This window comes from Penicillium pulvis (assembly GCF_028828015.1).
Source record: "Penicillium pulvis strain IBT 33274 chromosome Unknown contig_10_segment0_segment0, whole genome shotgun sequence".
Taxonomy (NCBI): Eukaryota; Fungi; Ascomycota; class Eurotiomycetes; order Eurotiales; family Aspergillaceae; genus Penicillium; species Penicillium pulvis.
The window spans coordinates 2,003,995-2,031,862 of NW_026643071.1; the positions used below are offsets into that span (position 1 = coordinate 2,003,995).

General features: G+C 47.1%; 11 protein-coding genes across 11 annotated transcripts; 5 read left to right on the top strand and 6 right to left on the bottom strand.

Moving 5' to 3' along the window:
• Positions 1–235: 235 nt before the first annotated feature.
• Positions 236–1,103, bottom strand: N7503_000775 (uncharacterized protein; the record flags this gene model as incomplete). The annotated part of the gene is made up of 3 exons (XM_057060336.1): positions 236–426; positions 475–537; positions 596–1,103. 3 exons carry the CDS (start codon positions 1,101–1,103, stop codon positions 236–238), a joined length of 762 nt encoding a protein of 253 aa, XP_056927259.1.
• A 1,855-nt stretch (positions 1,104–2,958) lies between these two features.
• On the top strand, positions 2,959–3,759 carry N7503_000776 (uncharacterized protein; the record flags this gene model as incomplete). The annotated part of the gene is made up of 1 exon (XM_057060337.1): positions 2,959–3,759. One exon carries the CDS (start codon positions 2,959–2,961, stop codon positions 3,757–3,759), a length of 801 nt encoding a protein of 266 aa, XP_056927260.1.
• A 2,517-nt stretch (positions 3,760–6,276) lies between these two features.
• On the bottom strand, positions 6,277–7,979 carry N7503_000777 (uncharacterized protein; the record flags this gene model as incomplete). The annotated part of the gene is made up of 2 exons (XM_057060338.1): positions 6,277–7,417; positions 7,483–7,979. The coding sequence occupies 2 exons, from the start codon at positions 7,977–7,979 to the stop codon at positions 6,277–6,279; spliced, it is 1,638 nt and encodes a 545-aa protein (XP_056927261.1).
• Positions 7,980–8,429: 450 nt separating this feature from the next.
• On the bottom strand, positions 8,430–9,740 carry N7503_000778 (NAD(P)/FAD-dependent oxidoreductase; the record flags this gene model as incomplete). The annotated part of the gene is made up of 1 exon (XM_057060339.1): positions 8,430–9,740. The coding sequence occupies one exon, from the start codon at positions 9,738–9,740 to the stop codon at positions 8,430–8,432; it is 1,311 nt and encodes a 436-aa protein (XP_056927262.1).
• Positions 9,741–10,703: 963 nt separating this feature from the next.
• Positions 10,704–12,437, top strand: N7503_000779 (alpha-glucosidase; the record flags this gene model as incomplete). Its single annotated transcript, XM_057060340.1, has 1 exon — positions 10,704–12,437. The coding sequence occupies one exon, from the start codon at positions 10,704–10,706 to the stop codon at positions 12,435–12,437; it is 1,734 nt and encodes a 577-aa protein (XP_056927263.1).
• Positions 12,438–13,610: 1,173 nt separating this feature from the next.
• Positions 13,611–15,374, bottom strand: N7503_000780 (uncharacterized protein; the record flags this gene model as incomplete). Its single annotated transcript, XM_057060341.1, has 2 exons — positions 14,437–15,374; positions 13,611–14,380 (listed from the first exon to the last, which is right to left on the bottom strand). Exons 1-2 carry the CDS (start codon positions 14,912–14,914, stop codon positions 13,611–13,613), a joined length of 1,248 nt encoding a protein of 415 aa, XP_056927264.1. The 5' UTR covers positions 14,915–15,374.
• Positions 15,375–15,510: 136 nt separating this feature from the next.
• Positions 15,511–16,650, top strand: N7503_000781 (ubiquinol--cytochrome-c reductase subunit 7). Its single transcript, XM_057060342.1, has 4 exons — positions 15,511–15,706; positions 15,912–16,020; positions 16,086–16,139; positions 16,291–16,650. The coding sequence occupies exons 1-4, from the start codon at positions 15,591–15,593 to the stop codon at positions 16,378–16,380; spliced, it is 369 nt and encodes a 122-aa protein (XP_056927265.1). The 5' UTR covers positions 15,511–15,590; the 3' UTR covers positions 16,381–16,650.
• A 790-nt stretch (positions 16,651–17,440) lies between these two features.
• On the top strand, positions 17,441–17,768 carry N7503_000782 (uncharacterized protein; the record flags this gene model as incomplete). Its single annotated transcript, XM_057060343.1, has 2 exons — positions 17,441–17,534; positions 17,594–17,768. 2 exons carry the CDS (start codon positions 17,441–17,443, stop codon positions 17,695–17,697), a joined length of 198 nt encoding a protein of 65 aa, XP_056927266.1. The 3' UTR covers positions 17,698–17,768.
• A 95-nt stretch (positions 17,769–17,863) lies between these two features.
• alkA (DNA-3-methyladenine glycosylase II) lies at positions 17,864–19,028 on the bottom strand (the record flags this gene model as incomplete). The annotated part of the gene is made up of 2 exons (XM_057060344.1): positions 17,864–18,050; positions 18,100–19,028. 2 exons carry the CDS (start codon positions 19,026–19,028, stop codon positions 17,864–17,866), a joined length of 1,116 nt encoding a protein of 371 aa, XP_056927267.1.
• Positions 19,029–19,396: 368 nt separating this feature from the next.
• N7503_000784 (polyprenyl synthetase family protein) lies at positions 19,397–21,394 on the bottom strand (the record flags this gene model as incomplete). Its single annotated transcript, XM_057060345.1, has 3 exons — positions 19,397–20,840; positions 20,900–21,194; positions 21,256–21,394. 3 exons carry the CDS (start codon positions 21,392–21,394, stop codon positions 19,397–19,399), a joined length of 1,878 nt encoding a protein of 625 aa, XP_056927268.1.
• A 4,676-nt stretch (positions 21,395–26,070) lies between these two features.
• On the top strand, positions 26,071–27,375 carry ecm33 (GPI-anchored protein Ecm33; the record flags this gene model as incomplete). Its single annotated transcript, XM_057060346.1, has 3 exons — positions 26,071–26,131; positions 26,190–27,021; positions 27,081–27,375. The coding sequence occupies 3 exons, from the start codon at positions 26,071–26,073 to the stop codon at positions 27,373–27,375; spliced, it is 1,188 nt and encodes a 395-aa protein (XP_056927269.1).
• Between the last annotated feature and the right edge of the window lie 493 nt (positions 27,376–27,868).

Consider the following 27,868-nt stretch of genomic DNA (forward strand, 5'->3'; position numbering starts at 1 on the left):
CAAATTTTATTTTAATTTCATCTAAAGAGGCCTATTGATCATTTGCAGGACGAATTGTTGAAAGTTGCCCTCAGCATGACCAAAGACAGGGATCCCAATTTAAAACAAAACCACACCGAAATACTGTCGGAAAATCCTTCCTTCCTCGCAGCGGACAAAGCCTTCCATGTCAGCGACACAAGCTTCGTACTGTAGCCTGAGCCACGGTTCTGACACCTCTCAAGGTCTCTCTAATTTAGACCTCAAGATAACCGCTGTAGTTGTTTTGAAAGTTAAAATCACCAGATCCCTTGTAGATATAACAATTTCCGACGGTACTGCTTGATGCGAAGTTACAGTCTGGGGTGGCGTTACAATGTTCAATGCACTGTGTGGTCGTCATTGCCTGCATGATCGGGCCAAGCCGCACATAACCCTTACCACTGGCTGTTTGAAGTCAGATAAGATAGTCGTTCAAGGCATCAGGTAACTTACATGCGCGGCAAGTAGTCTTCCACTTTCTACCTGCGACCGTGTAGACATTCCCATTCCCGGGGCCTATTGCGATTAGTACATTGGAGAGACCTGTGTTTGCCTAATAATAAGAATAGCTCACATTGATTGCCGTAGCGATCAGGTCCATTGCTGGACGAAGATCCACCGCTAGGTCCGTTTGCTTGGCTCTGCTCGAGCTGCGCTACCTCAGCCTCTAGGCGGGCTTTTGCCTCCTCGCAGGTTTCCTCCGGGAAAGGATCCTCATCCTCATCCTCAATAGGGAAAGGATCTTCTTCCTCAACCTCCTCCATAAAAACGGAACCATTCCGTGGCTTGCCCTTCGTGGGTCCACTGAGATAACAGTAGGATGTGTCTCTATCCCAAGTGCTTCCAGTGCATTGTGCAGCTGCCTTGCATAGCTCAGCACATTGTTTCATCGTACTGCCTTTTGTCCGGCTCGAGAGATCGTAGTCTCCCAGAGTGTCACAAGTGTATCGCACGGTGAGCCCCGGGCTGATCTCCTCCTCCGCGAGTTTGCCAGGACAAACGGCGTCATACTGCGCAGCGGGACTTTGCGCCATGGCAACGGATACAAAAGAGGCACAAAGGAGAACTTTTGCGGCTATCATGGTGGCTGGTGAGTGGTTGAGTAAGAAGATTGGGCTTTGGATTGTGTGAGATGGAATATCCCGAATGAACGGGGTTTGGTCTTGAATTTATAAGTTCTCATCGGACCGATCTACGATAAAAAATTCTGCAACTGGAATATGCCAGATAGAATTGTTGAAGCACACTAATGAAGACAAGTGGATATTACTAGATTGATCGATCGATCGATCTTAGTTGTGTAGCTGGATTTGTAACAACCCTTGCCGTCTGCATATTTCGATGTGGGAATCACGCGGGACCCTATCAACTCCAGCTATGGATCTCAAATCTGTGGCACTAGCTATCTAGATCTTACGTGGGCCACTCTATGATTTTCTGTCCGCTCATAGTGACGCTGCCATCACTGATTCACTGGCGCCCCTTACAGCAAGGCAATGTTTCCAAGCGTCAAGCTTATTAGACCCACAGTTGTAGACCCACTTAGTCTTCTCTTGTACTCTTCACTTTCTGTCCAGTGGCCAGAACTTTGTTGAGAGCGTGCAAATGCACACCAACCCTGGCTTTTTGAACTTATTCTTCCTTATAGTGTAGCTCCAGAAAGTAACTGCATTGCTCTGCAAAAGTGCCACCTGTCCTGTTGTGTGGCGTGTGTGGCGGGGAAAAAGCAAAAAAAGCAAGAAAAGCAAAAAGCCAAAAGACACTAATAACCCGACACAATTACAGAATTACATGTCGAGTACTAGCAATATCCAAATTCTAGGGTCTTTTTGTATCGGGATATATACTGTGTCGGGTCCGTTCTCAACTCGAATGTATTATTACCAAGCAAGAAAGATGGGTCCTGCTCCAGCAGTATCTCTAAGGATTTTAGCATGGTAGTGCCTATCCGCACCCGCGAAGTCTGTTGCCAGACGTCTAGTAGTCAGATAGACTAACATGTCATTGATCCTCACTCACCGCTGTTTTGTGACCCAGATTGTCGATCTAGAAATCAAAGTGTCTCGCTACAGGGCAAATGACTAGTCTCAGTGGAGTGTGAGAGTTTGTTCTTCTCCTTAAGTCCAAAAAACGCCACATACATATGGAACATATACCTAAAATTGATTTCTTTCGAATATGCATTATGCGCATCAATATTGGTCACACGGCCTACATGATCAACAACGATCTACCAGAATACATCACGAAGAAGAAACGTAAACCTAAATTACTCAAGACCGTACAGTTTTGGTGGTCTGTTAACAAGAGATCGCAAAGAAGCTGCCAAATTCCGCTATCATAAAATTATTGAGAACGAGCAATGGCTTTATTTCAAACCCTCTATTGTTCCCACCGAATGGGCTGGTAAAAAAAGGGAAAATGATACTAGGCCTGCTAACTTTACTTCGTAATCCATAACAAGTTGTATTAATATTACTAGATCTATTCCTTTCAGGAGAAAAAGAACACAAAAGAAAATTGGACATAATGTCTATAGAACTGAATTGCGCTAATATAAGTGGGTAGTGCAAATTGGTTCTCAGTAGGGTCATTTAGCCTCCTTGCAGAAATAAAGTAGGCCATGATGCATGAAATGCTAAGTCAGGTGCTGCATACTTTGGCGTAGACTCATATAAAGTTTAATCTTTGTGTAACATGAACAGCACATGAACAGCAGGGGGTGAAGATGCGGCCGCTACCTCGGTTGAGACATACGTATCTATTGAAAGGGGCTGTGTGCATAGCAATAGTTTGGTATGTAGATCCTCTCCAGACTAATTCCAGACGATGGTAATGGAACGCTATATAAGTCTGTTATCTGGCCCTCCAACAGCTACTAACAACATCAATATTCTACTTCCTAGCCTGAAGACTCTATCAAAACGACGGTTCAAAATGAAGTCCCATTTGTTTCTCCTTTCCCTCTCTGCTGCTGGTGCTTTTGCCCAGACCCAGTTCTTGCGAGAAGCACAGTATAATGCTATCTGCGCCTACCAAGATGGCCTGGAGGATGAGATATCTCCGGGCTACTGGGTGCGCTACAACTGTGGGGTCATTGGGAGCTGGACGAGCCCTACCATCAGCAACATTCAAAGCGCCCAGGCCTGTGCCGAAGAGTGCAAGCAGGTTGCAACCTGTGTCGGAAGCTCCTGGAGCGCAAGCAGTGCGCAGTGCGTTCTCAGCGGCAACAAAAAGAGCATCAACAGGTCTTACGCCTTGTTTATGGAAAAGATAGAGCCCGCAGATCCATTCGAGACGTGCGAGGATACTCTTGATAATTGCAAGGCAGACCTCGCGCAAAGCAAGGCAGATGCCGCTAAGAGCCAGGCAGCCCTCACGAAATGCCAAAGCGACAAGCAGAAACTTGATCTGATTTGGGAGCAGCGCAAAGAAGCCATGGAGATCTGTGGCTATGGTGGCCGTACCAAGATTCAGGCCGGCAAATATGCATATACCCCTCGTTGCCAGCGATCGGCTACCACAGGCGCGTTCTACAAGCAGCTGGACCTTGGTGTTGACAAGTGTCTTCAGCAATGCTCAAAAGAGACAAGGTGCAAATCTGTCAATTATGTCATCATGAACAATGCGCCCTGCAAGTTGCATGAGACAGGTACCACTGCAGCTATTCCAGTCACTGATGAGAACTCCTGCCCTGTCACTCCCATGATTGGATTTACTCCCACAACCAAGAAATAAGTCTGCTGTTATTCTTATCGATGGTACTCCATAAGATGATGGAAGTAGGTTACATGGTCCTTTGACTTCCGCGGAAATTGACTAATCTGTCTCCTGTGCTAGGGAAATTGCCTTCCAGACCTGTGGTTATATATCGTTGGATGGTTTATGCAGAAGGAAAGTGAGAGCCCCAAACATTGTATCTGATACCTTGGATTGAAGAGGGGTTTGCTCGGACATTTGGAGGGTCTGATGGATGAGTCGTATCGCTTGGTCACATATTGTGGTGATTTGAAACCAAATTTTCGGTGTATGTTTTGATGGATTATTCATTCGCGCACTAGGAATTCAATGCCATCTTTTCCTGGTCAAGAAGCCTGATTTGTTACGCGCGTAATATCTTTCTTAGCTTTTCCAGAATATAAAACCGGTTCTACGTTTAAACTCGAATTCAAAGTACTGCGATACTAGACTCGAAGTTCATGTTCCCCCTGGTTCCATTATCTGGCCCAATCCATTCTTAAAAAGGAGCGAAAGCATGCAAAGCGAACCCAGGGGCTAATGATATAGCGTCTAGAGGAGAGTTTTGCCAATTCTTGTCACCTTTCTTTACATAGGCTTTCATCATTGAAGGATTCGTTATTGTTTTTCTTTTTGTTTAATGTCAGAGGTCATGTGACTGATATCTGTTGATAGATATGGACTTCGCCCTCTTCTTCCATTGTTCTGCTTTATTTCCTTACTTAACCTACTAAGGCTACGTTCACAGCCGGCTGCTGCCTCATAGAAAGTTACCCGTTTTAATATTTAAGGTTAGGGTCTTCGAACTTATATTGCCTATTAGAATATTTAGGAAATTAACTCCCATTCGAAAGTGACCGTTATGTAATAAGCTTAATCCAACACATTGATAAGCCTTATTGATTAATTTGTGTTACGAAGAGATGGCTGCCAACTTTGTTTTGCTTGACATTGTTTAGATAAAGGAGATTGACTAGGCGAGGTCAAAGATGCTATGTATGATTCAAACGTAGAATAGCCAAAGACTAATTCTTTAGCTTCAAGACATTTCCTCAAGTGCATTGAATATATACATGAGGGGGCAAAACCCTGTCCTGGCGAGTCTAATAGTGTTATAGACTAGTTTTCTTTGATAATCTTGGCTATGAATCCATATACCATCTCGCCAAGACCCTGAACCTGTATGCAATGTTGAAAAAATGAATTCATTACTTACTTGTTGGATAGAACTAAGATATAAGGACATTTCTTTCTTAAATCCAGTAAAAGCTATTGTGAAATGTTAATATTCAAGTGACTTAAGAAGTCCACAATATGTTAATTGTAACCTCAGCCTTAGATTGTACTAGGTATACATTTTATATTCTGAATGTAAGCCAAGCGTTGTGAAGGAGGGAGAGTTAAAAGAGACCTATAGTAAACCCACTCTAATCCTTCAACGGCGCCTTTCTTGGCACGGGCTGAATGCTTAGGTAAAGAATGTTTAAGCAGGCGGAGAGATGCCTGAATTGTCCTGAAGTGGGCTGAATAAAGCGGCGAGCCGCCTACGCAGCGCGTCGTGGGCGCTAGGTGACCACCGACATAGGATGACTGTTGTATGTTTTTGCTCTGTTTTTTTCTTTGCCCGCCGTATTTCGTGCCACTGTAACAACACCTTCACCTGTCTTGGTGGCCTCGAATCACCTAGCTTGCTGACGCGGTGCAAACTAAATACGTTGTCTATTACCAATATCTAGTCTAGCTCTGGTTATCTTGCCTCGATAGACGCAGTGCAAACCTTATTAGCGACGAGGGTTAAAAGCGAATGGGATTAGCTGAGGTGAATGGCGAATATCTTCTGCATAGCACCGTCTGGTGCAAGAAGACTTTATATGGAAGCCCTTTTTAGAACCTTTTGGGAGTAAATCTATTGTTGCAGATATTTTTCATGGCGCATCTCTTTAGTAATGGGGCCTCAAACTGATTCAATACACTAATGGCTTAGCGGAACCAAGTGAGCAGGCTTCTTTTGATGCCAGAAGTACAGATGGTTCTATCAATCAATAGATCAGCAGATTGATACCTAGCTCGTCGTACCTACCTCACTATCGAGTGGCACTTAGGAAGCGAGGTAATATCATGCGGATGTGTGCTATGGTCTTTCTAAATTTGGATTTACTAACAAGACCTAGGGCCATGCATTAAGAAGAATTTTCCGCCGAACAGCAATTCACTGGCTCATGCGAACTAAGGAATATTCAATCCAGGGCCTTGGTAGACTTGGACGGAGGTACTGATGTGTTACTTGACTAAGATGACCGAAGGCGAGGTGGGGGACAGGCAATTATACGATTAGATGGAATGAAAGAGATTCCAAATCGAGATGCATTTACGACTAGCTGGTTCTTGGTGAGGATAGATGGTCCTTTTACTCGGCTTTTTACTCGCCCAAGTCGCAAGATCATTTCGTGAGAACTAATGCACACCAGCGAAAGCACTGACTCTAGATCAAGATGGTGAACGAAGGTCATCATCAACCTAATCAAATCTGTCATCATCTGGATCTTTCCAGAAAAGTTCCAGATCATCTGGATCCGACCCTTTCTTCACATTCCTACCATTTGGAATGCAAGGATCAACGCCTTCCAAGATCTTGAGTCCTGGCAGCTTCGCATCTTTTTCATGCGCCAGTTGCTCGATTTGGGCATAAACATCTAGATCAGATTCGTGATCCAGATAGGGATATTCCATAGGCTGTCCATGGCCGTAAATCCGGAGAGACTCAAGAGTAGACGGGATATGATCAACAAGATTGAAAGACTTTGAGTCACGCTGCGTCTCGCCATCTCCTGTACCTCGAGCTAAGTAGCATAGCGTATGAGCTCCAATACTGAGGTTCCTCAGCTTCGGAAAGTCTTTCAAGGAAACGCGCGCGGGTGCGATTTCTGGAGCGGCTAGCTCCTGTAGCTCGTCTGCCCATCGCTCTTCATAAACCTCTCGGTCCTCTTCACTCATTCCATCCCCAAGGCAAGGTTGATATTCCTTATCGTACAAGTCTTTCCGAGGTATCTGGCTCTCCATATCCAAATTTAATTCTTCTAGAACCTCGCGATGTATCCAAAGAGACTTGAGTATCGGAGTCACGTCTAAGATAGCGATGCCACCACTATCAGGCTCTGAACGACCACCGATAGTGAAAGTTAAACTTTTCAAGGCCTTGGCGGATTCTATGATACAGCAAAGATCCCAAATTTCCAGTCGCGAATGTGTAAAGCTGATCTTGCTGTAGTTGGCGGAACGGGGCGGAGGGGGTATTCCCGCTTCATTACTCCACGTTACTAGCTTGAAAGCGACCGATTCAACAGCTGGTAGTTTGCGGATCATATTGAGCCGATCATAATATGGGTCTTCAACATACTCATTGAATTCGTTAATTGTATCGTCTGGGTGGAAGCTAAAATCTCGTAGATTTTGGCAGTATGGCACCGACTCTGCAGACGCGGACGCTTGACAAAGAAATTTTTTGAGAAGATTCACCCTTTCATAATCTCCGGTGGATGGGGATCTAATGTATTCCAGTAATGGATACATTGACATAGATTCAAGGTTCGGGGAGACTGCAACTAAGAGCGTAATGAGGGCATCTTTGAACTGAAGAGTTTCCATGCTTGAACAAGATCTATAATCCTAGTGAGTAAAAAAAGCATAGCACTCCGTGTGATATTTTGAAAGATCAAAGCTTACTGGAATTCAGCAGGGTTTCGTAAAAGCATAGTTAAAATTGACTCGCGCTCCTGTGCATCTTGGAAGCCGGCGCGTAAAATTGCTTGCTTAATTGTGTCGATGTCCTCAGGTGTTAGCACAGAATCTTGATTTGAATTTTCATCGAAGTCAATCATTCCCGTTCCATACAGGTCCACACGATGAACATAATCTCCAAGGGAGGGGTTTCGTAAGATGGTAAGTAAAGTGCCTAGGCCAGCCTGAAGTACAGCTTTATGGGCCTGCAAAGACTCCTCTCGGCCGAACTTCATTTGATGATATTTCTGACGATTTCTCACGTCATACAGAGCATGTATTCCACGGCTTTGCTGGGACAAGGCCATATTATTGTATACCGAAAAACTGTTGACCACGGTTAGCAGCAGTTCACCGGAAAGATTCTGCCATGGCAGAATTTTTGCCCATGTAGCGACATTGCGTCCAATGAAAGCCCTGGGACAACATAGAGATCGGAGCATGTGGGCGTAGGTCAAAGGAAAGGAGGTGCGAAACGCTAAAACTCGATGTCCCAACACAAATCCTCAAAAATTGAGTAGAAAAAAAGTGCTCCCTATAGTTATATGATGAAACTCTTCACTAAAGTCTCCTCTAAGATAGGGGTCTGGTTACCCGTGGCAACCAAGATATAAAGGCTTATTAGAAGACTTCACGAACGAGGGCTCATAACGCTAGTCAATTGTCAGAGAAGAAAAGAAGAAGCACAAGCTACTGCAGTCTTTTTATTTATATAATAGACCTAATTCCTCTTCAAAAATAGGGTAGAACGCAGCCTTAGGTATTCTACATGAAAATGCTATATGTCACCTCTGCGCCTGTTTACCCTCCATCAGCCTCACACACAATTTGGGAGCCCTCGCGCCTGAGAAAAAAAGCCAGATATGACTCTCGGTTTTGGATCTCAGAATATTCTAGCTTTTTCGATTGTAAATATCATTATATTTCTTCAAAGCTTGCTGGATAAGCGAATCAGCTTCAAGCCCTTGAAAGCGTGCAGGATCCAGCGCATTCAGAAGTGCCTTGTCTTCGGAGGTAGTTGAACGCATAGCATCACGAAGGATCTCCCTTGACAACAACTTAGCCGTACCAGCCGCAGTCGTGACCCAAATCGCAGCGGCCAGCCACAGATTAGCAACATCGGGTACCCGACCAGCGAATGGTAGGTTGTCAGGTGTCACAGCAAAGATACCATTGAATGGCTTTTCCGGTAGCCAAGGCTCCTCTAAGTCTGCACTGTGCCCCCGGACTTGGAATTCAATTCCATTCTTCAAGCATGAAGAAGCTTCCGAAAGCACTTGGTCGAAACTTGAAGGCCAGGCTCCGATTGCGCTAGTTTTCGGGTCGAGCTGCAGGGGAGGATGGTCATAACTGCCTAGACCGTCCCGATTGCCATGGTCTCTTGCGTAGACATGATGGTCCAGCCAACGAACGAATGGGTATGGGCTCCCAACTCGTGGAGGCCGAGATTGAGTAAAGGTGTAGGGGTGTGCGACTGGGACAATGGGAATCGGAAATTCTGTTATAGGGGCATTTCTGCCAGCGGAAATCAACGAAGATGTCCAAACACCCGTGGCGAAAATAACAGTACTGCTTTCCGAGTTGATATCCCCATTCTCAGTGCGGATGGCTGCTATCTTCGCGATTTGTTCGTCGTCGCTCTTTGTTTCGAAGCCTGTGACGGCAATTTCCAGGAAATCCACCCCTCTGATCCGAGCTTGATCAAGATAATAGGATGTAATTACTTTTGCGTTTGCAGTTCCATCTGATGCAAAATGCAAGGCGCCCTTCACCGAACTGGCATCGATGAAGTCTGGGGCAAGGGAAGCAGCCACTTCTGGCGTGACAAGCTCCGCAGGTAAGCCAGCAGCTCGTGCTGTCTCTTGTCGGCGACGCAATTTCTCCAGGCCTGAAGGGGTTGATGAAAGTTCCAAGCCGCCGACAGGGTCGAAACCGCCGGGAACGGAGAGGTAATCCAAGACAGTATCCTTAGCGAGCTGAGTCAAGACAGGTGACTCATTGAGCTGGCCAACGAATCCTGGAGCATGGCCGGTGGAACCCAATTCGCTCTTCAAGCTTCTGTCAATCAAAACGATATGATGTCCACTTTTCGCCTCGGAAAGATGGAAAGCGAGTGCTGCGCCGACAATACCTCCCCCAACGATAATAATCCGCTGTGGGGAGGGATTGGCATTCAAATATGCAATGTCTAGCGTTGACAGCATTGCGAAAGTGCTACAACAAAAAACTGAGTGAAGAGGAAGATGTGGCCTCATAAGTTTCGTACGGCAGCACTCTTAAGCTCACTGGCCCGAAATCGGCCCATCGGAATATCCGTCTCCAACCGATTGTGTGCGCTTACTGTTTCTGATAGAGTTGACTCATTGAGGCCGCAACTGCCCTCAATAACTGCCTTGGCAGTGGGGCCCGCGAGACAAGCTCAAGGAAGCTGACTTCGCTACAGACTGTAGTCAAGGATGTCTGTTCTCTGCAATTAACCCAGTGAATCAGGGCCAGCCCTGTAAAAATGCTGGATGGACCGTCTATACTTTACCATTGCCAATGTTTAACAACCTTTGAGGCCCAAAAGTTGCCAAGGCGGATCTTAGCAAGGAAGGGCGTGTAGAGTGGAGACTCCAAAAAGACATGGAGCTGTGATAGAGGCCGTCTTGTCCTAAATATAACTTTGAAATGACATGTTCTCACACAAGTGTTGCGTAACATAATTGCTGTGACAAATTTATGAGGATTTGGTCACGTTTACAAAAATCACGATCACGTTCTACTGGACATAACACCAACTGGCACTGGACACCCCCCGGAGATTTTGATGTGCCATGCGCCTGAGCACTGAATCATTAGTTTTCCCGATCCCGATTTTTCACCGACGAAAGATTACGCTACTATCAAGCCATGTTGTTATGTTGCTATGGCTATGTCAAATTGCCCCTCGTCACTCCCCCATTGAGTTCGGGAATACCTCGGGGAATTCCGTCTGCACCCCGCGATCGCGGAGTAGATCCTTCCTAGGTTCCTCCGAGCCTCCATTCCAACGATAAACACTGAATGGTTTCTGGGGATGTATCGGGGAAATATACAAGGGATATAAGGTAGCCTTTGTTGAGTTAGAATAGCCGATATACATTCTTTTGAAACCAATCATACATTTTCATTGTAGCTTGATCGAAATGGCTTCTCATCAAGTGGAAAAGACCTGGTGGAAAGAGGCCATCGTTTACCAAATCTACCCAGCTAGCTTCTCGGATAGCAATGGCGATGGTCTCGGTGACGTCCGCGGAATCATCAACAAGGTGCCCTACATCAAGTCTCTGGGCGTAAATACAATTTGGCTCTCCCCCATCTACGCTTCACCCCAAAAAGACATGGGATACGATGTTTCTGACTACCGCTCCATCCACGCCCCATATGGCACAGTCGAAGACGTACAAGAGCTCATCGATCTACTCCACGCAAACGACATACGGCTCCTGATGGACCTGGTCGTGAACCACACAAGCGACGAACACGCCTGGTTCAAAGAATCCCGCAGCTCAAAGACCAACCCAAAGCGCGACTGGTATATCTGGCGGGATCCAAGATACGATGCACGAGGTCAAAGAAAAGAGCCTAATAACTGGGCTTCTATCTTCGGTGGGCCAGCCTGGCAATTCGACGAGCATACAGGACAATACTACCTCGCTCTCTTCCTACCCAGCCAACCAGACCTGAATTGGGAAAGTGAAGATATGCGAAGAGCAGCACACGACGATATGCGCTTCTGGCTTGATCGTGGCGTGGACGGGTTCCGCATCGACAGCATGAACTTGATGTCCAAACACCCCGATCTACCTGATGGGAAGGTCATCAACGATGAGCCCTACCAAAGTGGTGCAGAGTTCTTCGCTTCAGGCCCAAGGATGCACGATTACATCCGTGAGATGAGGACGAAGGTTTTCGAAAAGTACGATATCATGACAGTTGGGGAGCTGGGATTCACTAAAGACGAAGATTCTGTCCGTGAATACGTTGCCAAAGACCGACATGAACTCAACATGCTGTTTACGGGCGATATAGTCGATATGGATTTCGGTGCTGAAGCAAAATACGGACGAAACGATTTCCATCCGAGAAAGATTCGCCATCTGACAAATATGTGGCAGAATGCTATGCCTAAATTCGATGGCTGGAATACTGTTTATCTTGATAACCATGATAGCGGTCGCTCGATTACTCGGTATGCGTCTGATGCTCCTGAGTACAGGGCTGCGTCGGCTAAGATGCTCGCGACGTATTTGACTACGTTAAGTGGAACGCCGTTCCTGCTTGCAGGTCAAGAGATTGGGATGGCTAATCTTGGGAAGGAGTATGGAGCTGAAGCGTATATTGATGTTGAGGGGAAGAATTATTACAACAAGGTTTTGAAGGCGAGAGGAGGTGATGTTGGTCGGATGGGAGATGTGCTTAGGGAGCTGCAGCTCAAAGCGCGTGATCATGGGCGGCTTCCTATGCAGTGGGATAGCTCGGCGAATGCGGGCTTTACGACTGCGTCTGAGCCGTGGATGGTTGTTAATAAGGATTATACGAAGTGGAATGTTGAGAGTCAACTTGATGATCCTGGGAGTGTGATGGGGTACTGGAAGGAAATGATTGCGATGAGGAAGAAAATGGCGGATCTGTTCGTCTATGGGTCTTATGTTGCTCTTTCGGAGGAGGACACTGGGGAGATGGTCCTTGGATATGAGCGGGTTTCTCAGACAGGTCAGAAGGCTGTTGTGCTTCTCAACTTTTCTGATGCGGAGCAAAAAGTGTCAAAAAAATTTGAGCATCTTGCGCTTTTGGTTTCGAACCAGGGAGAATTGCGTGTTGGAGATGGAGAAGTTGTGCTTCAGCCCTTTGGAGCCGTGGTTTTGTATAGTGCATAGATGTTTTGTCCTTTACCTATAGTGACAAATCTGATAATGTTCGTTCCCTGTGCTTGATACACCCCTCATTCCCAAATTTAGGTCAATATTCAATCCTGATCTTTGGTTATTGCGCACGGCCGATCTGTTGATTTCGGACAAGAATGCAATCGATTTCGACGAGCAAATTGGTCTAGGAGCTCCTGAGGACTCTGTTCAAGTGTATTGAGCTCCGAGTAGCCGGACAATCTTTACTCGCGCTTAAAAGAACACGGTTGATTTCGTTTTTTTTTTTTTTTTTTTTTGGCTTAATGCATTTGGAAAGACTATATCAGCATCAGCGGCCTTTTGGATTACCATAGCTTGTATGTAATGATTACCTTTGGCCGCTTTTCTTCTGTAATACTTGATGGGTCTCAATTTCTGCACGTGACTACAAGTAAGGTTGTGTAGTGTAATGGCTATCACTCCAGATTCTGATTCTGGCGATCCCGGTTCGATCCCGGGCACGACCTTTTTGCCCGTGAAGAAGTGAGCCAGAGGGGAGGGCTCACTGCTTTTGCTAGGTTTGCTCTCAAAGCCTGCACTTTTTTTTTTTCTTTTACAAAAAGCCTAGCCCAGCATGTTTATATGACCGGGGTCTCCAGGGACTAAGGCGAAGGGTAACCACGACGACAACTTGACCCGCTCATTTATGTACTCTTTCACGGGCATTGCATTCAGAACGTTGAGGGTAGATATAGGCACTTGAAGTCTGTTGAGGGCGATATTTGGACGGATGAGATATGTGGGAATCAAGAGTACTTGCATGGAAAAGAAATCTGGGTAGTATGTACAAATAGGATATGTAAAGCCATGCGAAATTGGTTGAAAGACCTTTGAGAGAAACGCTTCAAAATCAGGGGGATCTTGATCGTAGTCAAAAGCACGAGACCCCTCCCTCGGCATGTGCCATCTATGCCAAGTCTTCAGACTGGTAAGATATTTTGTTAATGCAAGGCGTAAAGCCTACTCGCTGAAGAATCCACCAACTGGAAGCAATAGACTGGCTTCCATTTCTATACAGATCGCAAAAGTGTCAGGGGAGAGCGTGTTGAGTAGCGGTAAGAGAGGCACACTTTTTATGTGCACGCGACTTTGAGGATGAGTTGTGGGAGTTGAATGCCTTTCTAAAATTTTGACAGGTCTTCGTCATCAAATCATGCTAGGCGCATCGGTCTCCTTTTCCATGGCTAGCTTCATTTCACCCTCATGTTGGAAGTTGTGAATGACCATCCGGAGATACTCATAGGTGAGCATAGTCGTCATGGCAGCCGGAACGGCCCGGAAAAGGTTGACGCCAATCCCGGAGTAGAACGCACGCCATCCTTCTTCCTTCAAGATAGTTTGGCATGTGCGGATCATTCCGGAATAACGAGGACTGAGAGGCATTCCATCCGAGGAAGAAGCTCGGGGTCGGCCACGATCATGGGGGTGTTTCAGGCCACCGCGGAAGGCGACTTCTTCATGTGATGGAGCTGGAATGTTGCGCTGCTGAGTTTGCAGTCGAGTTCTTAGAACCTCGTGAGGGTAGGTGATGGTGCTTGCACAGATTTTGCTGAGGAATGTAGCGAATGAGATACCCAGCCAGTGGGAGCTCCCTGTATCTGGGTGCTCTCCGATTCCATATCCGGTGAAGCCCATTTTCAGATACTCATAAAGGGGGAACTGGATGGCTACGTGAGTGAGGCCAAGAAGGGCGGGTGTCAAGCCAGAATAGAACGAGCGAATGCCCTCAACCTGGTACATCTTGCGAGCGGCATCCCATGTACCTGAGTACTGCCACGGGGCTCGTGCTCCTTCGTGGTTTTGCTTAAGGCTCTGCGACATGAGCCTCGTCTTAATGACCCAGATGGGATTCGTCACAATTGTTGAACAGGCACCAGCGGTGACCGAAGCATATCCGCGGGATAACCACCAACTATCTAAATCAGGGGTTAGAAAACAATGCATCCGATATAGGCCAAGAAACAAGACCAACCTGTTTGTTCATAAAAGTATTCGCGAGATCGGTCATAAACAGCCAGGTAGACCGCCCACGTCGGAAGATATCCCATGAGCATCGGGCCAAGTCCCTGGTAAAGACCACGAATACCATCTTCTCGTATAATCACCTTTCCGGTGCCAAACATGCCTCTGTACAGTGTTTTCGTTTGCATGGCTGACCCGCTCCGTCGGGCAAAGCCACCCTGGGCCTGCAACTTGGTCTTGATAACATCGAGGGGACAAGTCACAATTCCTGAGGCCACACCTGCAGCGCCGCCACAAAAGGGAGCGACCCAGAAATTTGGGATACGGGTGGACAAAATCTCCAAGCGCTTGATGAGCTCGGAGTTTGACGATGTACCGGAGACAGGCACGTGGGAAGCGGGCGAGGCAGCACTATCTCCCGAGGAGCTGTGCGACTGTTCGGAGGAATTGCTGGCAGCTCCGGAGCTGCTTCTGTCATCGGGGCGCATCGTAGAAGGTTGACAGGCGCTCACACTTGTCTATCCGTCTTGATCACCGAGGGATCCCGGACTCGAGCATATCGGTGCTCGATCCGGAACCCAAAATTCCGTTTGAACTCGTTATAAAAGGGAGTTTAAGGAATCGATCAGAGTGTTGAAAGATGATGTGATTAAGAATGGGGAGGGTTCGACCGAGGAAAGTTTTCTGGAGCCGATGGTTACCGAGCGGTTCTGAATGCGATACCCTATGATGTCGGATTTCGGAGCACGGACTCGACCGGGGCGGGGTTATAATTTCTCCTTTGGCAAGCAAGTTGCCAGAGAAATCGAGCGTTTAAAAACACCGACACCTTTTCCAAACTGACCGAAAGGTGAGAAAAGTGGAAGAGTGAGGGTGAGAGAGATAGGGTTCGAGATTATGACATGGGGGATTGAGTGGTGCGAGGTGGAGTCACTGATTGGCATTCCTCTCCGCGGGTAGCCTCAGGCACACGTGCATCTAGGTCACATGAATCTATGTCACATGATATTTGTTTATGCCTCAGGTGTTAATGACTGCCATTTACAGACTAGCGCCTCCAGCTTCCGTTTTGCACAACCTCCATCGGGTCATCTCGTGTTCAACCGGACCGCCCTTTCCAACCTTCCCTCATTCCCCAGAGCCTCTGAATACCCGGTATTCACGATGTCTGCCCCTTCGATCACCAACTACATCGTCAAGCGCCCATGGCTCAAGCGCTGGATGACCCCTCTGGCCAATTGGTACACTGATGCCGCCGGCTACAGGAAGCTCGGACTGAAGTAATTATCGCCCCCTCTACGCCAATACCTTTCCACCTCGAGCGATTGGACGACCGGGATATCCGCATCATACACAGTCCTACGGATGGCTGCAGCCCGCCGATGACAGTGTCAATTGCGTCCTGTCGCAATCGCTACGTCCCGGTCATCCGGAGATCGCTCGCGGAGACTTTTCGTCCACCACGGTTGCTAACCCGTCCCCTAGGTTCGACGATCTCATCCCCGAGGAGAGCGAGGTTGTCCAGAAGGCCATCAAGCGTTTGCCTTCCAAGGAGGCCTACGACCGTGTCTTCCGCATTCGCCGCGCATTCCAGGTTCGTTCCAGACCCCCCTTCCCCAGCATTCGACTATCAAAACGCTAATGAGATCGCAATCGCAGTGCTCCATTTCTCACACTCTCCTTCCCCCCAACGAGCAGATCAAGCCCCACGAGGTAGGTTCTCCCTGTCCGAATTTCACGGTCCCCGCAATCCGACCCCATATTGGCCAATCCCGTTGCAAGGATTTGTCACATATGGTTCAAGACCCTGAACACCCATCGAACCCTCTCAACCAAATGAATACTGATCACCTGGACTATTTAGGACGTTGAGTACCTCAGCCCCATCATCCGCGAGATCGAGAAGGAGAACAAGGAGCGTGATGACCTCGACAACCTCGTCGTCCGCAAGTAAATGCACCCAGCCAACACTTGTGCCTGTCCTGCGACTCTATGACGAAAAACCGGTGAAATTATAGTGCTATGGGGTTGTTTTCGTTTGATAGACCTTCAATTTTTGCGATGGATACGGACCAGCCGTAGATGGTGGTTCCTGGATAATCCTATGTGTGTACTGATATTGTACAAATCGATCTTCTTTGTTCTGCCTTAATACTCAGAGTCCGCTGCAATCTCTACCATGCGCTGATGCGCTTTTCCAGTAGCGGAATGGCTTTATGCCCAGTCAGGGTGTCTGCGTTCCTGCATCTGTCCACAAGTTGTGCGCCTAGTGTGTCAACCTCGGACATGGGTTCGAGCAATGTCCTGGATTCAATCTAGGATCCATTGTCCAGAGATAAAAGAGGTGATAACTATTCGCAGGCATCTCATCCTACTGTCACAGTTCAATTCCCAGAATAGGCATTCAACGCCACTTCCGATGAACTTCCAAGGATCAAGGATATCACGCCACTTGGCAGACTCGTATTACGGCCCATTCCTTCAAATGCTCATTGAACTTGAAGTCAGCTTGGGGCTAAAATCCTCCATGCATTGATTAGGAGCCTGTTATAACCTTGGCATAACCTAGTGTGGTATAGCCCCCATCCTCCAACGCTTACTGGATCATCCATGTATGTACCCCTTTCGGAAGGAATAAAGGATCCACTAGATGTATGGCATAATTCAATAGGGGCAATGCTGACTGTTTATTGACTAAGATGCTATATCCAATACATCGTCAACCTAAAGAGGTATCTGTTTCATGCTAAAGATATACTCGGTGGCCAAATGTATTGACGATCGCCGCATCTAACAGTAGAATCTACGTTTACGGATGAGATGTCGGAGACGCTGAAGCTGACATCATGATGGATGTGAGGTTCTACAGTCTATCGATGTGATTTTGCGAGGTTAAATAGCGAGAGGATTCCCCGATCATCGAATATCATCAAACCAAGCAACTCAATCAATCCAATCTACTATCCAATTCACTCAACCAACAAACGATCAACCAATCAACCAACTCCATCAAAATGCAGTTCATCACCGTCGTCATTGCTACTCTGGCCGCCGTTGCCTCTGCCTCTCCCTCCGCCCGGGCTGCTGAGAAGCGCTCCTGCGTCGCCAGTACGTTTCTACCACACTTCAAGACTGTTGCGCATTCGCTAACAAGGTAACCCATTTAGACTACGAAGTTGCCTGCACCTCTGGCGGCGACCCTTGCTGCGATGGCTGGCAGTGCGTTGGTGCCACTGAGTGGAACGCCGGTGTCTGCATCCCCAACTACTAAGGGTGCCAAAGAAGGATTTGATATTTGTGCGGGCATAAATAGAAATCCATGATATTTCCTTCTGTCTCATCGTTATTCACTTTATGCTTTATATCCAGTAAACAAATGTTTGTATGATCAAACATCGTAAAAGTCTCCCAGTATATAGTCCAATCGACGACCTCATTCACCCAGTCAGAACAGCAACATCAACATTCTCAATCCGCCACATATACCACATGAAAAGGCTTCTATAAGGCGAAAACTTTGCAGCCAGTTCTAGCATATCCTTTTCCGACATATACTTAAACTTACCACCACCCTTGCCTTTCAACTTACTTACATCTCGCCCCACAAACGCGGCACAACCCCGTCTGGAAGATGTCAGTATATACCCCAAACGCTTGGTTCAAGAAGACTTACTGCACACCCAAATCCCCAGTCGAGAAGACGTCAGTACGCTTCAGCGCAAAAGTCGCAAACATCTCCACAGACCACTTCCCCAACCCACGCACAGCAATCAACATCTCAACAAGCTCCTCATCGCTAGCCTTAGCTAGTTTCTGGGCACTAAGCTCTCCATTCGCGAACTTCTCTGCCAATCCTTGTATATACTCCGCCTTGCGCTGGGATAGTCCTGCCGTCCGCAGGGTAGGTATATCGCACTTTGCAACCTCTTCCGGTAAAGGAAATCGGGAGCGCGAGCCATCCTCGCTAGGTTCAATTTGGAACAGTGCCAGGAATTTATTGCGGATGGATTTCGCTGCGGCGCCGGAGACTTGTTGTCCGATTATACTGCTCGACAGGCTGTTGAAGGGGTCGACTTTCTCGGCGAGACCTTCTGGCGAGAAGAGCGGGCATGGATGCTGTTCGATAACGGGTTTCAGGCGTGGATCTGTGGCGATTAGATGCGCTACTGCTTGGTCGAGTAGGGTGCCTGTTGTAGCTGCGGGACGGGGAAGTCCTGTCTTTGAAGGCGAGGCATCTTCTGCATGGGATGGGTATGCGGCTACTGAGGAGCCGTGGGGTGTGAGAAGGGTTGCGTTTGTTCGGTGAGGGTCGACAGGACGGTCGAGAGGGGGTGGTGTGTGAAGTCTGTTATTTGCGGCGGTATTAGTAGCTGGGTTTTGTGCCGTTTTGTCGAGTGCTAGTGGTTCCGGGGACCAATATGAGCTTCCTGAGTTTGTGGGCGTCTTGGTGTTTGCTTTTGGAGCTGCTTTCTTGGTTGGAGAGGTCTTGCGGGGCTTTGTGACTGCGTTGTTCTGCACCCTTGTCATTTTGGGTGCGGAGCTTTGCGCTGGTGCTTTGATGGCTGGGATGGAGCCCAATCGGGCGGATCGCCTTAGTGACATGCTTGGTCTTGCAGTTTCTTTACTATTCAAGGCGAAATTGTATGTTTCTCCGTAGAGAAGGGAGGAATAAGGTTGACGAGGACGTCGAGGACCCCGTCCCCGGATTCCAGGCTCCCGGCTGACGCATGCCAAGCAAAGAGCCCCATTGCAGCCTGGAGCCCCTTCACGCATTGTATATGGAAGATAGAAATACTAAATCAGGTCAAATAGTGTATTGTTAAACTTGCCTTCGAAACTACCCTACTACTTCATGTCTTAATTAGCTGTGGATATTTTGAAAAGTATACTGCAACCATGAAACTCATTATTGCAATGAATGTTCCCGCTAATATATATCAACGTCAGTCGCAAACACAATCTCATAGGTATTAATCCTGACCCCTTTTGCTCAACTTCTGCAAAGGGCGTGATACATCGCCCAAAAGATTAATAAGTGCACGAAAATCTGGATTTCGTTCGCCGGTGACTTTTTCAAATCTTGAAAGCGCGGTCTCAGTACTCTTCTTCAAATGTTCAATCATCTCCCATGTTTCTTGAAGTGCACCAGTAAGTCGATACAAATCAAGAATCTGTTCCTTAACATTGACAGCCAGCGGGCCTCCACTCGCTTGTCGGAAAATCCCCATAATGATCTTCTCGGCCGTTGGATCACGATGACAGCAAACAGTAAGTGGATATGACAACTTCCCCTCATCCAGATCCTCACAAAATCCCTTCTGCAACGTATACTGTTCATCCTGCAGATTCTGATAATCATCTCGTACTTGATACCATCGACCGAGAGATGTGCTAAGCTGAAGCAGCTCTTTAATCGGCCAGCTTGCAGTTGTTGAAAAATGGTCCATCATCCGGATAATCATTTCAAACATGGCTCCGGTTTTTCCATCGACCATTGCCATATACCCCTTTGTGGAAGGACATTTCCCTTTCACCTTCCAGTCGATATCCCAGCTCTGACCCATTGCGAGTTTCTTCAGTCCCTCCAGGAATATCTTTATTAGCTGCTGGTCTGAGTCCGGGTGAGCGACAAGCCGGGATAGGGCTCTGGCTACCATATAGGTGGCACTGTTGACGCATTGCGCTGAGCCGAAGACTTGATGTGTTGTGGCAAACCCTCTTCGTAGGCCGGATGCATCCTGTATATCATCGAGTATTAGGGTTGAGTTGTGGAGGTCGTTAATAGCGCCTTTGATGGTATCTAACTCGTCATTCGGAAGTTTAAACCATATATTCAAGGCGTCGATGACTTTTATGCGCATATTCTTGGACGGGAGGGACTCGATGTAGTGCACTGGATCCATCAACGCAGAATCGTCAAGGATCGTACTCGTTGTGATTGTGCCGCTGAAGTGTTGGGAGCTGGTATTTTCAGACTTATGCCGAGTCGTACTTATTGTGGCTTCTTTCCCATTCGGTAGAATATGAATCTTGTATCTTTCAGAAGCAGCACTCCAAGCATGATGACCACCAAGTAGAAGTTCAAGCATGGCAAGGAATCTGCGCAAATGAGCGGAGACTTTCTGGGGTGGCTGTAAAAACTGATCCGATAAGAGCTGATACTTTGCTTCATCGTCCAGAATTGCGATCTTCAACTTTTCTTTGGCTTCCTCCTCGGATATGCTCTCTTTCTCCATCATAACTTTGATCACGTTTTCCACTTTGTCGCCTTCGTGCTTTTCAACATCCCAGCTAAAGTAGTCGTTTGTGTTGGCGATGATTCTCTCGGCAATATCCAAAATGTGCTTGATTCCTTTCTTCTCTGCTTCTGATAACAGAAACCCAAGTGAGAATTCAAGGACACCCAGAGTGGCTCTTTATTCAGAATATTAGGAGGGATGGTATCTTGTGAGATCATGACACACCAAACATACCTTGTTCCCTTGCTCACAAGCTGTTGAGAAATACACTCTTCAACATCGGGCGATTGATCTTTTTCCGCCTCGTGGCTCAGCGGGTGAGTCCAGTTGTCCAAAATCCTCTTGATCAGGACTTTCCACTCAACTCCATACTTGGCATTGAATCCAGCGGCCATCTTCGATGCTGACCGCTGCTCCTTTGAGCTGCGTTTCAACTTGTGAGTATGGTGCCCTTGGGCGGTACGCAGGATCAATACTAGTATGCGCTGAAGCTCCTCTGCTTCCTGTATTTCACCTTTATTAACCAAGTCTTTACCTCAGGTTAGCCTTCTTCCATAGCTTGCAGCATTATAATTATGCGATGGACCTACCATCATATATTGTACGTAGTTCCAGTACCATGGTGACTGTATCTAACCTCTCGGGTAGACATTCCGGGAATAAGAGACTAGTTGCGTAACCGATACTAGAGTTCAACTTGCAGGGAAGGCCTGGTTTCCATTGGCCCATTGCCGATGTGATTTCAAAATTAGACAATTTAGCTGATTCGACTGTCTGCGCATTCAACTTGTGGACACGACTAGGGAACGTGGTGAAAACATCGCATTCTTGGAGCTGAGCATCGTCTAGGGGCTCGGAGTGCAAGAAAGCGTCAGCTTCAGATTCGGTAGATAGGACTGAAGTACTCGGTTTGCGAGTTAAGACATTGCGAAATTTAGTTCTTAGTTGCATTGTGACTCAATAATCTCTCTCGCCGGGATAACAAGTGCTGATGGACATTCAGGTTGTAGTCTCAGTTGAGGGATCGATGTAGAATTCAACTCACTTCCAGGGGGGTTCCCCTGAAGATATTGTATCATTTCCATGAAGGTTCTATTTGCTTTTCTGTCGCTTTTCTGTCTATTGTCCATTCACATCTGGCGTCAGAGCTCGCAGCTCGCCTTCAAGTCGATAGCCTCGACTTCAGATCTACTCTTGAATAAAGGTTTCACAATACAAATGAAATATGCCGTATTGGGTTTCACGAAAAAAAGGAATCAAGATCTTATTGAAGCATAGTAAGGTGCAGGCTAGTAGGAATCAGCCACATGTACCATATGTACAGAGTAATCGATCATGTGGTTACACTGAGTTCTCACTAGTTGCTCCTTAAAAAAGAAAAGCCTATTTCCGATAACTCGGCCTTATATCCCATAATAGAAAAATGAAAAGGAGTTTCTTCACAAATATTGCTTATTGCTTATTATGGGGTAAAAGATAACATGAAAAGGGGTAAAGGAGCTGAAGTGGGTTCATTCAGGCGTCTGAAAGCGCGTGGGAAATTACACATTGAACTAGAATCACTAAACTGGAGAATAGAAGAGATAAAGGGGTGGTAGCTCTCCTATAATGGATGGTCCCCTATTTGACCTCCTGCTTTGCTGGTCAGTCCAGTCTATCACCACGTTGTACCACATCGAAGACCCTTGCAGGTCGCTTTGTCACTCTATAGGAGGCTTTGTCAGCGAACGGCAAAGTGCTTTTCGATATCAGATCGATTATCTAAGAAAGAGCATCATGAGACAATTCCGATGATGCCTTTTCCTTTTGAAGGTTGAAAGGCTGCCTACTTCGAAGCAAAAAGCTTCGTCAAGGGAAGCTTTAGTCATTCCATCACAGCCTGGTCTCTAGCTCGAGTCTGGCGATTCTTTCCTCACTGGGAGAACGCAGTCTCTTCCAAATACCCATGGATCTAACCAAATTATCAGATTCCTTAGGTCACCAGAAAGTTCAGTATTTAATCACCTCAAACACAAGGGTTCAGTGAGCGCCATATAAAGTTACCCTTTGTTCTAATGAACTTTGATACTTGAAGATGCTATTACGGCACACACCGACAACCTTCTTCTATATCCATTTCCAAGTCGGCGCCAAAGTGGGACATGGTAGTAGTCCGCACACCAATCAAACCACCCCATTCAAGCGACCGTTAAAACCCGAGCCAAGTATAAAGAATTCAAATCCCACCTCTTGGACGAATAGAGCCCGCGCCATAATTGGCTGAAGCAGGTATTTTTGATTCCATGGACAGCAGTACCCGAATTGTATGCAGGTAAGTCATGCAATTGGGTCGAATCTACTCCGCTCCGCATTTGTTCCAAGGAACCATTTCTAGGAACGCACGAGATTCATTCAGATCCACGGATTCTTACATAAATAGCCCTATTGAGAGCAATTGGCTGGAATCTTCTCGAGTCGAACCTAAACTACAAAGAGTCCGGTGTTTAGACTAAGGTGGCTGGACAGCCAGTAAATGTAAATGCCGAGCCCCAATTAGCGGGCTTGCGTCACCGTTCCGAATGCCGAATCAATCTGGAACTTGGAATCACCGTACTTTGCGCACATCACAACGGAACTCCCGAGGAAAAAAACCGAGCTGGAAGTGGGGTAAGTAAAAGTCAATATTTACTAAAGATCTGATCCGCCAGCAATTGAGAATCTGGCTGGGTAGATCCTCGATGTTGACCAAAGTTCGAAACAAAATCGCAATCCCTGTTCGGTGCGACCGAGGCCATAGATAAGTACGGAGCAGTACTTTAAAGACAGAAGGGTTCGTGTACAAGAAAAAAAAGAATCGGATCACCTGCCCCGTTACGGAGTCACTAAACCAAAACCGGCTTAAAGACGTCTCCATTCTTATTTTGCCCAACCCCAGAAGAACATGCTCAATTCTTGAGTACTCATGGGCCGAAGAATGCCCCAGCCTCCCCCTTGACAATGCTGGGGCTTGGCTGCGTGTACTAGCCGGTGCCACGCATTCCACGAACAGAAAAAGAATACGCTGACAGAGAAATCTTGGTAATGGAATGTGAACAGAATCGAATCGCCACGATAGCCGACACAGCTTTGACACCGACGCGAGCTACGAGTAGTCTAGTCCATAGGGCCGCGCGGTATCCATAATTTGTGGCGTTCGCGGGTTTTTTAAGAACTTTTGCCCCCGGACTGATTAGGATGCTCAGCAAGCTTGGGCCAAGGTAAACAAGTAAACAAGGAAGTTAGTTAACCCGCTAGCAGAGCAGGACAACGCGGCCAGGGTTAATTATAAGTGAAAATTTCTTCGATATCAGTCCAAGTTTGGACAAGCGATGCTTGAAAGTGGAGTTGCCTAATGGTTGTCAAGTGGAGCGATTATCTCTTTTCCAGCAGGGAATTGGGTCCGTTCTGCGATCTGAAACAAACGTTACATGTACTTACCGGCCTCAATTACCGCTGCATGACCGTAATTTTGAAAGGCCCGATGTTACCATCTCCCATTTTGGGTTTCAACCACTCTATCCATTGGGTCATGACAGGTGTTTATTTTTAATTTATAATTTACTTGGCGGGGTCTTTAAGGATGCTTCTATATGATCCATTTGTATCAGATGGACTGAAGAATCCTTCAATTGGCAACGGTCGCAGAAAGATGGATCCCGAGTCTATGAAGCTCTAGACGGGCGATCGTCGCTGTGGCCAGCAACAGAAGCTCCGTACGGATCTGGACTCACTCAATGGCCAGAACCGATGCTTCATTTCGGCATTGTCAACGTATCGACCAGTTTCATACTATACATACACAGGCAGATACTGACCAGGAACAGTGTCAATTTCGATCAAGGTCCATTTTTTAAGGTCCTGTTCGAAGGAAAAATATTAGTCGCCTCCTGTTAGGTACCGGCGATCCTAATATACCATTCACAATACAGCTCCAGCACAGGCAGGGGATGTTTTGTTGCTCAGGGGATTAACATCGGCTGGCTATTTTCTCCGCGATCATTAAAACGTGATCACGGCCTTTGATTTTCCCCCCCAAACAACGGATAGCCTCAGATAAAATATGATATAACGGAAAGCAGCCAAAACTGGTGTTGATCCAGGGTGAATCATTCCAGCGTGCCAATCAGAGGCCTTACATACCAAGCCCCGTCGACGATAACGGGGGGGGCGTGGCGGGTCTGTCAAGGCTTGTATCCTGCAAATTTAGATCAACCATCCACGCGCAAGATTAATCTTATATAATTGAGCGATAGGCCGGATAGGGCGAGAAAGCGACCGAAATGATTATATATCGTAAGGAGTATAGTCAGGAACGAATCACTTTTGCCACCAAGGCTTGGATCAAATTGGATGCAAATCTTCTTATGTAGATCAGGGGGCCTGTAAGCTAAAGTACTTGGATGACGACAGCTTTATGATTTAGATATGGATGGGGCCATTTCACTAGACCTTTTTAAGAGATCAGGGTGGGTTTATAGTAAATTAGACTGTATTCAAACCAGCAGGTACTAATGGGGGCTTCAGAAAACTACCACGTTCCTGAACAAATAGATAGAGACAACTACAATTATATTTTGCTCGTGATATTAGCCTATCACCAGTCAATGATTTTGATTTGCCTATATGCACGCTGTACGGATGGTTGCTTTTAGATTTCTCTGGCTATCTTGCTTTCGTAATGAATGGTAATATTGGTTGTACAGCTTTGATGTACTATGCAGAAGTGGCAATCTCCTGCACTAAAGCACGTCCTTTTGTACGAATCATCAGTAGCTCCCAAGGCACCAACATAGCAGTCAACATACCTACCGGTTATACCCACCGATCACCTTCGAACCAAGGATTATCTTGACCAATTCCTAATGCTCCCAGTCAAAATTTGCATCTGATTGTTTGCAGAGCCATGGATAACTCAAATACACGTGTGGGAAAATAATGAGTCTCGTGGATCCACTAGATGGAGAAAGGGGGCCATTGACGAATCGGTGATTGGTGAGGTGGTACGGAAACAGCACTAAAACAGCGGGTCATCGAAAAAGCAGGATTGTGCGCCGGATGCGGTATTGTGTTGTACTATACCTTGATGTAGGGGGTATTGTATTTATACTCTGTATCCGTACATAACAAATCTCCACTTCCAACTTGCGCCTCCTTTCTATTTCCCCCAAACTTCTTATTCTTCTTTCTCCCCCCAACCCGTCCACTCGTTCTTTCCCTTGTTAACCCCCAATCGCCTCTCCTTCGTTCCGAGGCCTTTTCTTTCACTCGTTCTCCTGTTTTATTAATTTCTTGCATCCTCTCTGGTATGTTTACAATCTCTCTGCTCTACCCCCTGATGCGAGTGAAACTGCATCACTAACACGGTCGCGTTTGTAGAGTTCATCGCCATGTCTTTCGCCAAGTACATCGTCCCTGCGCTCGCTGTCGCCCAGGGTGCTATCGCTGCTTGTGAGTAAAGTCTTCTGGAGGATTGCATTGCGACATTCAAACTGATAAATTATGATAGCCTGCGGTGACACCACCATCTCCAGCCAGACTGATGCCGACACCCTCGCCGCCGACTGCACCACTGTCAAGGGTGATGTGACCATCTCCTCTTCCTACTCCCAGGGCCTTGACCTCGGTAGCATTGAGAAGATCACTGGTACCCTGACTTGCTCCGACGCTCCCAACATCACCAGCATCACTGCTGGCTCCCTCGCCTCCATCGGCGGCAACTTCACCCTGGATGGCCTCACCACCCTCAGCTCCCTGAGCATGGCTGAGTTGACCTCCATTGGCAGCATTGCTTGGCAGGCACTCCCCGCCTTGTACTCTCTGGACTTCACCACCGGTGTCTCCACTGTCGGCGATCTCAACATCTTGAACACCGCTTTGACCACCCTGGACGGTATCTCTCTGGACACCGTCGGACAGTTCCAGATTGAGGACAACACTGGCTTGAAGACTTGCAACATCAGCTCTCTCAAGAACGCCACTGGCCTGATCAGCTTCGCCGGTAACCTCGACACCCTCGAGGTTGACCTTGCCAGCCTTGAGGGCGGTACCTCCATGACTTTCCGTAACATCAGCAGCATCAACATCCCCTCCCTGGAGAAGTTGACCGGTCAGCTTGGATTCTGGGGCACTGACTTCGACACTTTCTCTGCCCCCAAGCTCACCACCTCCGGTGACCTTGTCTTCACTGACAACTCCAAGCTGAACAACATCAGCGCTCCCGTCCTGAAGACCGTCGACGGTGGTTTCACCGTTACCCGCAACGACGAGCTCCAAGTTATTGACTTGCCCGACCTCGAGACCGTTGCTGGTGCCATTGACTTCACCGGAAACTTCTACGAGTAAGTTTATTCAGGCAATGACTACTGAAAATCCAATGTGCTAATCCGTGACTCTACAGGGTTGAGTTCGGTTCCCTCGAGCGTGTTGCCGGTGCTTTCTACCTCGAGTCTTCCAACGGTACCTTCAGCTGCTCCAAGCTCAAGGCTGCCTACAAGGCCACCTCCATTGTCAAGGGTAACTGGAAGTGCGACGCCACTGGCTACAACACTACCACCTCCAGCGATAGCGGCAGCTCCACCAGCTCCAGCTCCAGCTCTTCCAGCACCAGCTCCGGCGCTGCCATTGCCAACTCTGTTGCCGCCCCCGTCGCCGGTGCCGCTGCTTTGTTCTACGCTCTCGCTCAGCTCATCTAAGCGCAGCACTATGGAATGATGGAGATATCTTTTTTTGGAGAGATTGTAGATGCAGAAGTTACAAGCAACGGTTTCGTTTTCGCCTTACATTGTTTTTCTCATGATAATAATTCCGTCTTGATGAGGAAAATTCGCAATTTGGATTCTGTCCTCGCATGACACCACCTCGCGCCGTTCACTGGAATGGAGTTTACCCTTTTATTACCCTTGCGCTGTTTGATTGTCTCAATATGTCTTATACTAGATCGCAGTCCGTCTAATGTATTCGGTTGCTTTCTGTAACCTTTCGTTAAACTGCCTAGGTGATTGTAGATACACCACCCTTAAGTATGTAGTACACTCTTGAGTAGTATAATCTTGAGGCTCAGGTTGATTCACCCTTTAGCCAACAATATTCACCCTGGATTAATGACTCATGTGTATCCCTTTCATACCCGCCCTTGTGTTTCCGGGGCTTACTAGAACTGTGATGAAATATGTTCCTGCAGGTCAG

Coding starts and splice junctions, on each gene's coding strand:
- N7503_000781 (XM_057060342.1), top strand. CDS start 15,591: ATGTCTGCCCCTTCGATCACCAACTACATCGTCAAGCGCCCATGGCTC. Junction 15,707..15,911: donor TACAGGAAGCTCGGACTGAA/GTAATTATCGCC, acceptor CCCGTCCCCTAG/GTTCGACGATCTCATCCCCG. Junction 16,021..16,085: donor GCATTCGCCGCGCATTCCAG/GTTCGTTCCAGA, acceptor TCGCAATCGCAG/TGCTCCATTTCTCACACTCT.